The following is a 12,308-nucleotide window of genomic DNA, read 5'->3' on the forward strand; positions in this document are numbered from 1 at the left end:
AATGGAAAGTATGTGAATGATCAGCTATATATCAGTTCTCCATCTCTGAACATCTTCAGTCTCATGAAAATCCACGATACCATTGAGTCTACTTTCACATCAAAAACGCATATGCGTGGCGTCCCTAACCTGGAACAGGCTGGATGACGCCCCATAGGTCACAGTGCCTTGCTATACATATGCCTCATCAAAAGTTTTGTATAATCCATTGCAGATGGAATCCATTGACCACATAACAGGGTCACTGGGAATGTATGTCCTGAAGTCTGTATTGTGTAACTTCCTCTCTCTCTATTACCAATCACATTCATTTTTAATTTCACCTTTTGCATGCTGGTTTTTATCACGGCCTGTGACACAGCGAGCTGTATTTTATGGAATCTTTATTGTCACAGTTTACTTTGTTAATGTGTACTATGTATTTACTAGGATTCTGTTTATCCATGTAGAATGTTCTGACGAAGTCCTGAGGAAGTGACACGTTGCGAAACATGACGAGCTAGAACCTACTCTTTATTCTCTTATTATCCCTCATCAAAAGTTTTGTATAATCCATTGCAGATGGAATCCATTGACCACATAACAGGGTCACTGGGAATGTATGTCCTGAAGTCTGTATTGTGGAACTTCCTCTCTCTCTATTACCAATCACATTCATTTTTCATTTCACCTTTTGCATGCTGGTTTTTATCATGGCCTGTGACACAGCAAGCTTTATTTCATGGGGTTTTTATTGTTTCTGTTTACTTTGTGTACTATGTATTTACTATGATTTTGTTTATCCATGTAGAATGTTCTGACGAAGTCCTGAGGAAGTGACACGTTGCGAAACATGTCGAGCTAAAACCTACTCTCTATTCTCTTTTTATCCCTACCCATAGTGCTAACCACTGGGGAATCTTCACCTGAGAACCATCTTGGGATAGACACATGCGGTTGGGTTATATGTTGGTTAGTGAGTGGGTTTTTTATGTGTGATGTTATGTGCTTTTTATTCTTTGTATAATTAATAAAATTTGTGATTTTTTGTACTATTGGTGCCTAGAAAGTCCATGTTATTCTAGTTTCTATTTAACGTCAATGATGGGATGTGGCACAGGTCACCATATTATACGCACTCGTGGTACCACCCCACAGTAGTGCTCAGTCTTTCTTTTTTGTCTAGCCAATCACATTCAAACTTCATAAGGCAGTTTTAAATCGATTTGGTTGCTGTGAGAAACTAATTAGTATTGACACTATAATATAAGGGTTCTTCAAAAAGTTTCTGCACTCTTTTATACAGCAGGTAAAATAAGTCACCATTTTTCTAGATAAATATATTTCTAAAGGTGCTATTGGCATGAAATTTTCAGCACATGTCGGTAACAACCCATGCAATCCATACATACAAAGAAACCAAAACAAGGAAGTTCAGAAATGAAGTTATGTGTAATAAAATGGAATTACAAAGGGAAAAAGTATTGAACACGCTAACTGAAATGTATTTAATACTTTATACAAAATCCTTTGCTGATAATGACAGCTTCAAGACGCCTCCTGTATGGAAAAACTAGTCGCATGCGTTGGCCCATTCTTCCACTCAGTCTTCAAATCTTGAAGGTTCCGTTGGCTTCTTCTATGAACTCTGATCTTTAGATCTTTCCATAGATTTTCTATTGGATTCAAGTCAGGTGATTGATTGGACCATTCTAGCAACTTTGTTTTCTTTCTTTGAAACCAGTTGAGAGTTTCCTTGGCTTTGTGTTTGGGATCATTGTCTTGCTGAAATGTCCACCCTCATCTTCATCATCCTGGTAGATGGCAGCAGATTTTTATCAAGAATGTCTTGGTACATTTTTCCATCCATCCTTCCTTCAAGGATATGAAGTTTGCCAGTACCGTATGCTGAAAAACAGACCCACACCATGATGTTCCCACCTCCAATCTTCACGGTTGGTATGGGGGTGTTTTTAGAGTGATGTGCCATTTGACCTCCAAGCACTGTGTGTATTATGGCATCAAAGAGTTCAATTTTGGTCTCATCTGACCAGACTCGATTCTCCTAGTACTTCACAGGCTTGTCTAAATGTTGTGCAGCAAACTTTAAATGAGCTTCAATATGTTTTTTCTTCAGCAATGGAGTCTTGCGTGGTGAGCGTGCATACAGGCCATGGTAGTTGAGTGCATTACTTATTGTTTTCTTTGAAACAATTGTACCTGCTAATTCCAGGTCTTTCTGAAGCTCTCCACAAGTGGTCCTTGGCTCTTAAACAACTCTTCTAATAATTCTTTTCAATCCTCTGTCAAAAATCTTGTGAGGAGCACCTGGTCGTTACCGGTTTACGGTGAACTGATTTTCTTTCTACTTCCGGATTATGGCCCCTACAGTGCTCACTGGAACATTCAGAAAGTTAGAAATCCTTCTGTAACCAATGCCATCAGTATGTTTTGAAACAATAAGGTTCCAAAAGTCTTGAGAGAGCTCTTTGCTTTTACCCATCATGAGATGTTTCTCGTGTGACACCTTGGTAATGAGACACCTTTTTATAGACCATCAGTTGAGACTGAACCAGCTGATATTAATTTGCACTGACAATGGGCAGGATTGCTTTCCAATTACTGATAGATTGCAGCTGGTGTCTTGGCTTTCTATTCCTTTTTGCACCTCCCTGTGTTCAATACTTTTTCCCTGTGTCATTCCATTTTATTGCACATAACATAATTTCTGTACGTATTTGTTTTGGTTTCTTTGTATGTATGGATTGCATGGGTTGGTACCGACATGTGGTAAAAATTTCATGTCAATAGCAATCTTTTTACCTAGAAAAATGGTAAACGTGTTTGTGACAGAAGTCACTTTGGTTGGGGTACCCGTGCAACCCAGCTTACCTTCGAGACATTGAGAAATCCCTCTCCCAACTCCCTAGGCCCCTCTTAAGTGTAAGTCACCCTGTGTCTATTAGGGACAAAGGGTGACCAAGGAAATGATGGACAGCTACTTAAGGGACACTGAGAATATGGTTTGAATTACTTCAAATGGGATAGTAAATATTTATCAACCATATATCTCAAGAAATATATGAAGACTATTCCTGGCCTGTTTGATTCTGAACATGTTCATTGAAAGAGCTAATCACATTGGCCTCTGTTCCATGTTCTTCAATGCCAGAGACGGACAGTCTGTTACTGGTGGTCTCTTCCTATTGTCTGTGTATTAAGGTGTGATGTGTTTTCTGTTAAGCCTGTCTGTCCCATTGTTAATTGTTAAAGCGGAGTTCCACCCTAAAATTATACTTACCTCCATCTTCTTGCTCCGGGTCACCTGAAAAACAAATGGATAATTGCAATTTTTTTTTTCTTTTTACTTACCTTGTTTAGAAGAAAATATACTTACCTTACTTCCTCTTCCTCCCCTCGGCGGCCACGGCGATTCGTCACTTCCTGGCTTGCAATGATTCCTGGGAGCTGAACGTCATCGCTCCCAGGAATCAATGCGCCTGCACCGGCCCCGACGTCAGTTCCGGTGCGGGCGCCATCATACCCTGCTAAACAGCTTCTGGGCATGCCCAGAAGCTGTGCAGGGATGACGCTGCGGCACCGGAAGTGAGGGCGGGGCCGGTGCAGTGCATCGTGGGACCGAAGAAGACGGAAGAGGACGCAGAAGAGGATCGCGCTGGCTTCAAGCTGCCCACACCTGAGATGGCAGCGCTGGACAATACATTTCAAGGTAAGTATTTCATCTAAAAGGTAAGTGCAACCCGGGACAGATCAGAGGCTATCCATTGTGGAATGCGCTAGCCCTGACTGTCCCGGGGGTATTTTTATTAAGAAAATCTTTCCCAGGGTGGAACTCCGCTTTAAAGAACGCACATGTTGTTTCTGTCCAGATGGCAAGATAATTAGTTCAGGTTAATTCTATTCCTGTACACAATTTCATCTGCATATGATAATGTAAACAGGCACCTGATCTGGTGGGGTAGTTTGATCAGGAGGGGGGGATGTCCTCATGTGTGTATATATTGTGTGAGACTGTTCAATAAAGTGGTTGATGTTTTCAGATACATAGCTCTAGTTCATACATACATAGTTCAGGCAAGCTTTGTATTGTAGGGCGGCTGGAATATCTGATATCTATGTTCAAGACTGAAGGAAGCCGTATACTGATGGAAGCCCACAAACACAGTGTGGGTCGCCGTTCCGTTACAGTGTTCAATACTTTTTTTACCTGCTGTATATATAAAAGTGCAGAAACTTTTTGAAGACCCCTTGTATATACAGTAAGTCTTTCAGTGGGCACCTTTGGGAATTAAAACACAGGGTCCTCATACCCTAGATTAAAGACAAAGGACTGTGGTATGTACTGATATAACAAAAATGGAAGTACTGACCAAGCAGACTGTACTGCCTGCATACAGTATATCTCAAGGTTTGAGTTTACATTTTTACTGGAATAAATAGGACTTCTTAGCCTGGATTACCTGTGCTTTACATGTTTCGTGCTGCTCCTTTATTTCAGTGAGCTCCTGCTTGAGAGCTGCAATATCTTTGTCCCTCTGCTCAATCTATGGACACCAAGTAAGATAAAGGAGATCTTTAGCACAAGGTGTTCATTGATCACCGGAACCAACGTATAAAAATACACTGTACCTGGACATCAGCCTCCCTCCTGCACTCTTCTTTCTCCTTTGTGACAATTTCTAGAGCACTTTCCGTACTCTCTAGCTTTTCCTTGAGGGTCTGGATCTCTGCATCTCTTCTGGTGATGTCACTCTGCAGAGACTCCGTCTGCTGGACAGCTTCACTTAGACGTTCCTCACCCTGCGATATCTGTGAAGGTCAAAACACAACACTCATAAATTGGTAATAAGGAAAAGAGACCGAGACTCTCAAAAAGAAAACGATTGGAGTTGGGTTTCTCAAAGCTTTTTAACTCATTTAGTTTCACATCGAACTTCTAAAAAACATGAGGGGTCCTTGTCCATGGGGCCGTCTAGCTGCAGTACATCCTTGCCATTGTTTTGGTGCCCAGCGTTTACGGCCCAAAGAATAACCTCCTGCGCTTGAGTGTGATGCTTTACGGCTTCATGGACTGTCTACTAATCCAGCTTAGAAGAACAGAGAAAATGTGTCCTGCTGCCCCCTCAGGACTGTGGATATCCTTTCATGTACACTAAAAATCAACAAAAAGAGAGCGCACCGACCTAGAGCATGAACATTACACATTTTATTGAATAAATAAAATAAGTGTTATACACACACATGCATGACATAAAATTTGCATATCATGAAATGCAGAGGATGCTGCATCCAGGTCCACAGCGCTCAACTGATGACATGGGAAGGCCTATCAGCGTCCAAAACAGTTTATGCGTTTTGATGGACAATCCCACTTGGCTTATGCGTTACAAGAGACAAGCTCTTTTGTCTTACGTGTTTCGAGGGACAAGCCCTCTTCCTCAGGGTGGATCTGAGGAAAAGGGCTTGTCACTCGAAACAAATTAGCGTTTTTGGATGCTGAAAGGCCTTCCCATGTCATCAGTTGAGCACTGTGGACCTGCGGGCAGTCTCCTCTGCATTTCATGATATGCACTTTATTGTCATGCATTTGTAAATACAGGCAGTCCCCGGGTTACAAACATCCGAATTACAAACAACTCCTACTTGCAAACGGAGGGGGACAACAAGTGAGAAATCCACTCCTAGAAAGGGAGTTATCATGGGAAAAAGATGTCTCCACTGGAGCTATATCACCAATCCTTGTTTCCACAACAACCCAAAATTTTCAAAATCCAATTGTCACAGGTACAGAAAGTCAGGTGTATTAAAAAAGAATAGCGCAACCATGAAAAAGAAATGACTATTAAATATGGAGACAATCCATAAATAAAAATGGGGGTTTAGTCCCACCATATGGCCATATCGTGCTCAAGCCCACCACTGCGTCAAAGTACCCCATTATCAGTGGGTCCTACACTATCCATAGAAAAGGGGTGAATCCAGCCTCTCCAACCCTTGGAGACAACACTCCTTGCTGGGATGGATGTGCTAATGCACTACAAAGGACTCCTCCTATATCTACTTGATGGTGGACTCTGATAGAGTACAGGTGTGTGTGGGGGGTGGGATGCTCAACCACAGAAGTCTGGTCAGACCGAATACATAATAAACAAGCAAAAAATTGGGGGAGCAAACCCTGAACATGTATAATCTAAAGCCGGTGCAGCTATGGACCAAGCAACATGTATATTAAAAAAGAATAGCGCAACCACCATCGAGTCCACCATCAAGTAGATACAGGAGGAGTCCTTTGTAGTGCATTAGCACATCCATCCCAGCAAGGAGTGTTGTCTCCAAGGGTTGGAGAGGCTGGATTCACCCCTTTTCTATGGATAGTGTAGGACCCACTGATAATGGGGTACTTTGATGCAGTGGTGGGCTTGAGCACGATATGGCCATATGGTGGGACCAAATCCCCATTTTTATTTATGGATTGTCTCCATATTTGATAGTCATTTCTTTTGCATGGTTGCGCTATTCTTTTTTAATATACATGTTGCTTGGTCCATAGCTGCACCGGCTTTAGATATACATATTCAGGGTTTGCTCCCCCAATTTTTTGCTTGTTTATTAACAGAAAGTCAGGTGATATCTTCTGAAGAGGGAAATAGACAGCAACACAAATGTTACATGGGTGTTAATCCTTCCCTATGCTATCCAAAAATAGTAAAATTTGTTTTTTTGGCTGGAGCTACACTTAAACATTTTACCTGTTCCGAGTTAAAAACAAATTCAACTTAAGAACTTAAGAACAAACTTACAGTCCCTATCTTGTCTGTAACCCGGGGACCAACTGTATAACTGGTTTTATTTATTCAATAAATTGTGCAATGATAATGCTCTAGGTCGCTGTGCCCTCTCTTTTTGTTTTGTTGTTTTTTTACTAGCGTTCTACTATTCATTCATATTTGAACACAAGAGTCTCTAAACATTGTTACCACTTGGTGCAGCACTCAGCCCCATCCAGTTGCAGCCTGCCAAAGACTTTGACAGGCTGCAGGCAGCACTGACCCTCCTGGGTGCACTAGAACACCAGGAGGAATGCACTGAAGTCACACGGCCGCCGTGTGAAAGGAGCCTAAAGTCTGGTACACACATATTGAAAGTCGGCCAGTTCACTTGGTCGAACAGTCTTGCTGAGAAACCTTCTGATCTGAACATGATCTGTGTATTCTGATAGGGAAAGGGAGTGGCGGGGGGGGGGGGGGCTGGTTGTCGAATCCCCCCTGCCAGAATACAATAGTTCAGCAGAAGAGATCCCTGCATCATACATCGTTGTGTTGATGCAGTTTTTTCTTTTGTTCAACGCGTATACCCTGTGTAAAGCGGAACTAAACCCTCCTATCCTTTTCAGCCAAGGAAGCTGCCATCTTGGCCTCTGTTTAATCTTCAGCTGCCATGATACCGCACATGTGATCAGTTATGACACCAGCCATTTGATGGTTTGACAGTTTGGTTGAAAGCAAGGCATGCCGGGAATGTAACTTTTTTTAAAAAAAAAATTTAAATTGATGGGCAAAGTTCCGCTTTAAAGCATGCCGGGAATGCTGTCACATTGGTTGTGCTTCTAACCAAACTGTCAAATCATGAAATTGCTGGAGTCATAATTGATCACGTGCAGCACCATGGCAGTTGCAGATCAAACAGAGGCCAAGATGGCAGCTTCCTTGGCTGACAAGGATATAGGAGGGTTTAGTTCCGTTTTAAAGTACAACTAAAGGCAAAACTTTTTATTAGTTTTGGATAGAGTGGGGAGGGATTAGAACACCTGTCAGGTTTCATTGCTTTCTGTACCCCCGTCAGGGAGATTCACCCTCTCTATTTGTCCTGTTCAGGGCTTTTTTTCTCAGAAAAAAGGTGCAGGAACTCAACCACGACCCTGTGTTTACAAGTGATAGTGGTGTGCAGGGAGCAGAGGGCTTGAGCCAAAGGTGGGGGAACTGAGTTCCACCAAGTTCCAGCTGAAAAAAAGCCCTGGTCCTGTTTACCATTATCATTAAAAATAAAATGAAAATCCCAAGTTTTGGGTCGTCCCTAGAAGTAATAGAGGGAAAAATTTTCCAATGGGGACACTAGTTCTGGTAACCTGGGGATCCCCAAAAAATGACCTTAAAGAGGAAGTAAAGTCTTATATTTTAATTGTACCTACAGGTAAACCTATAATAAGGATTACCTGTAGGTGCTGTGAATATCTCCTAAACTTGCACGTCATTGGCGCATGCGTTCTGAAGGTCCAGCTTACTGTGCCAGACCTTCAAAGCCTGTGCCGTAAATCGTCATCGTGGGCTTGGCCACTCACAGTGCTGGAGCCAGCAAACCCGGAAGAAACACCAGGGAAGATGTCAGCTGTCTCAGCGGTGAGCGGGCGTGCTGAAAGGGCTTCATTCTAAGGTAAGTATTTCATAATGAGCTAGTATGCGATGCATACTAGCTCATTATGCCTTTGTCGGGAGTCGGGCCAGGGGAGGAGCGCGGTGATCGCCGCTGCTCTGCCCCGATCGTCGGGGAATCCAGTTTGGAGATCCGCCCGCCTGTGTAAACAGAGCGGGCGGATCTCCTAAGTGACAGGGAGTGACAGATCGGAGTGTTCAGCATAGCTGAACATCCGATCTGTCCCTGGTTCACACATTCCCCTCCCCCCCCACACGTCAGTAAGCACCAGGCATACATTAACCCCTCCCTCTCCAATAAAATTAACCCCTTCCCTGCGAGTGTCATTTTTACAGTAACAGTGCATATTTATAGCACTGATTACTGCAGTAATGTCACTGGTACCCCCAAAAGTGTCAGAAATGTCAGTCAAGGGTCCGTTCTGTCTGCCGCAATGTCGCAGTCCCGCAAAAAAAAAAAAATAAAAAATCGCAGATCGCCGCCATTACTCGTTAAAAAAAAAAACACCAAAAATGACATAAATCTTTCCCTTAGTTAGTAAACGCAATAACTTTTGCGCAAACCAATCAAAATATGCTTATTGCGATTTTTTTTACCAAACATGGGTAGCAGAAAACAAATTGGCCAAAAATTTAAAAAAAAATTGGTTTTTACATCTTTTTTTGGGGGGAATTTCATATAAAAAAATGTTAAAAATATTGTTATTTTTTCAAAATAAACGCTCTTTTTTTGTTTATAGCGCAAAAAGTAAAAATTGCACAGGTGATCAAATACCACCAAAAGAAAGCTCTGTTTGTGGGAAAAAAAGGACGTAAATTTTGTTTGGGTACGGCGTCGCACGACCGCGCAATTGTCAGTTAAAGTCGCACAGCGCCGAATCGCAAAAAGTGGCCCAGACGTAAGACAGCAAAATGCTCCGGTGGTAAAGTGGTTAATTAGCAGGGATTTCCTCTCACTTTCATTTTGCCTATGGGACAGGAAGTGAAAGGAAATCTCCCCAATGGGACAAAGATGGAAAAAAACAAACTGTCAGGGGTTGTAACCATCTCTCTTACTCTATCCAAAATGGAAAAAAAAAAGTTTTGCCCATAGTTCTACTTTTAAGCCTCAAAATGACAGTTTGATTATATAATAAAGAAAAAAAAATGCAAACAGGTTTCACGGTCATGGAAGCAAGCTCCACAGTTTGAGACCACAGAAAAAAAATAACACAAGGTGAAGCGTATAATGATGGCCATACACTATACGAAAAATCGTCCGAAATTGGATTTTTCGTATAGTGTATGGCCAGCATTACAGTGCATATCAAAATAGCAGAAGCAGACCAGCAGCAGAGGGGAAAGGCAGGAGATAAGCAACAGTAGAGAACAAAGTGAAACCAACAAGGGAAGGAAAGGACTTCATCCTGGTGCACCACTAGCAGAGATGGAAGGAGACTGAAGGCGAGGAAGAGAGTCCAAGCAAAGCTGTCAGGAGAGACCAGATAGGACACAAGAGTGAGCGATAGACAGACCAAAGATCTGGAACTGGCAAGAAAAAAATCATAGTCAGAGTCATTTCTAGAATAACAGCAGCAACATTCAAAAAAACAAAGAACGGCGTAAAAAAAAAAAAATGGATTTTTGTACTTACTGTAAAATCCTTTTCTCTGAAGCTCATTGACAGACGCAGCTTCAGATCGTCTTAGCCATATGCTCCTCTCATCAGAAATAGGACACTAGGCAGGAAAAAAAACTTTCACCACACCCATGGGGCTGTCCCTGCAGGCATAACCCCACACACTCTGCTACAGCCCCCCGGTTTTGTTGCAAGCAGTGTTTAGAAGACAACAACCTCATTCCGCTCATAATTAGAGGGGTGGGTGCTGCGTCTGTCAATGAACTTCAGAGAACAGTGTTTTACGGTAAGTACAAAAATCCAGTTTTCTCTATCATTCGTTGACAGACGCAGCTTCATCTCTTCTTAGCAATTGGGACGTCCCAAACCAGTATTATTATGAGGGGTGGGAAAAACAAAGCAAAGAAGAACGTAATTTCCCAAAGGCTAAACGTAGCCAACCAGGTAACAAGGAGCTCAACCAGGAACTTACCATACCACAGAATCAGGTGAGCAACACTTCCGAACAGACTACCTCCCACCCGGGATGGGGGTGCTGCCTGCCAAGGGGTATGCTGTGACTCATGGCATTCCAGGTCGTTCGTGTCCCAGCGAGACGGTCCACTCGTGGGCTCGTCCCCGTCCATTGGGGCTCTGTTGTGGCGAGGCCTAGTGCTGGACTCTAACCTGCTCACGCTCACTGGCCAGGCTAGGATGACCTTAAGGATCTAGAATATCCAGTCCGAAACCCAGCCGGCTGTTGCTTGTAGTTCTCCAGGAACTCTACTTACGTACAAAAAAAGGTTCCCAACAAAATAAGAGCTAAGACCAAAGTCCCAGCAGGGAACTAGGTCCTACTCCTAAACTACACAGAAACAATACTGCTTTGGGACGTCCCAATGGCTAAGAAGATATGAAGCTGCGTCTGTCAATGAACGATAGAGAAAACTGGATTACCGGAAAAAAACTTTTCTCTGAAGTTCATTGACAGACGCAGCACCCACCCCTCTAATTATGAGTGGAATTGGGTTGTTGTCTTCTAAACACTGAGCAATGAAACTGAGGGCTGTAGCAGAGTGTGTGGAGTTATGCCTGCAGGGACAGCCCCATAGGCGTGGCGAAAGCTTTTTCCTGCCTAGTGTCCTATTCCTGATGGGAGGAGCATAATACAATGGCTAAGAAGATATGGAGCTGCGTCTGTCAATGAACGATAGATAAATCAAGAATGTTCTACAAGAGATGCTCCTACTTACATCCAGCTATGTATGTTGTAAAGTTTAGCATTAACAACAGAAAGGTACATAGATAAATACACAAACAGAAATGGTTCACACATCATTCACCCAGATATCACACATTTGGATGAAATTTGTGTGAATCGTGTGATCCCTAATATGAAGTGTAAACAGATATTTGTAAATTTTATGGTCATGTAATGTGTAAATACTGAAAATAGGTGATAAAATGGAAGCAACAAAGTGAAAAACTAAAACAAAACAAAAAAAAAATGCAACACCACCACAATTTTCAGATCATCCAGAAAGACAAAATAGCTGCAAGGCATATATTAATTGTGCAAAAAGCCTGGTATAAAGTACAGAAATTGCACAGGAAACAAACATGTAACCTCAGTGGTACATGAGAACGATGAGGTATGTAGGGTGAGGAATCTACAAATGAATAAACAGGCTAAACCCACTAGGTGCTGCCTGGCATTTAACTAGTTAACAGAAACCAATTTTTTCCATATTTCAATATGTCAAACCATAAAAATCAGGAAAGGAGTGCCAGACCAAAACCGGATATAACAGTCCAAGATAATTTTATTTGTTGGTACAAAATCATTAAAAAAAAAGAAACACACACACAACGCGTTTCAGGTGCCACTCCCCCTTCATCAGGGCCAGGGATTCCCAATCAGGGTTCAGGGTTCCTCCTTAGGTTGCTAGGGGTTCCTTGAGCAATGGGAAATTTCTGCCTCTCAGATAAGTTTCCAATGACACCATTGGTCCTTTAAGCTATCTGTAAGGGGGTAATTCTTCCCACCGACTGTCACACTAATGTGCCATGAGTTGTCGATTTTTAATTTTTAGCAGGGGTTCCCCGAGACCAGAAATTTATTTCAAGGGTTCCTCTGTGTTGAAAAGGTTGAGAAAGGCTGATCAGGGCTATGCAAAGGATAAAACTTGATTGCAAGTCGAGTTTGCTGCTTAACTATATAGGTCCACCTGTTATTTCTTTCCATTGAAAGGATTATAAAGAGCAACAAAAACAGCTCCTTT

General features: G+C 42.3%; 1 protein-coding gene across 1 annotated transcript in view; it reads right to left on the reverse strand.

The window, feature by feature from the left end:
* The window catches only part of PMFBP1 (polyamine modulated factor 1 binding protein 1), a 96,480-nt gene that overhangs the window by 43,718 nt on the left and 40,454 nt on the right, over window positions 1-12,308 (reverse strand). The window contains exons 16-17 of the mRNA XM_082269694.1: window positions 4,630-4,809; window positions 4,461-4,544 (exon numbers count right to left, since the gene is read on the reverse strand). Of these exons, the coding sequence (XP_082125820.1) occupies window positions 4,461-4,544; window positions 4,630-4,809 (264 nt within the window). The remainder of the gene's footprint in view (window positions 1-4,460; window positions 4,545-4,629; window positions 4,810-12,308) is intronic.

The sequence above is a fragment of the Pelophylax lessonae genome (assembly GCF_965119305.1).
Source record: "Pelophylax lessonae genome assembly, chromosome: 10".
Lineage (NCBI taxonomy): Eukaryota > Metazoa > Chordata > Amphibia > Anura > Ranidae > Pelophylax > Pelophylax lessonae.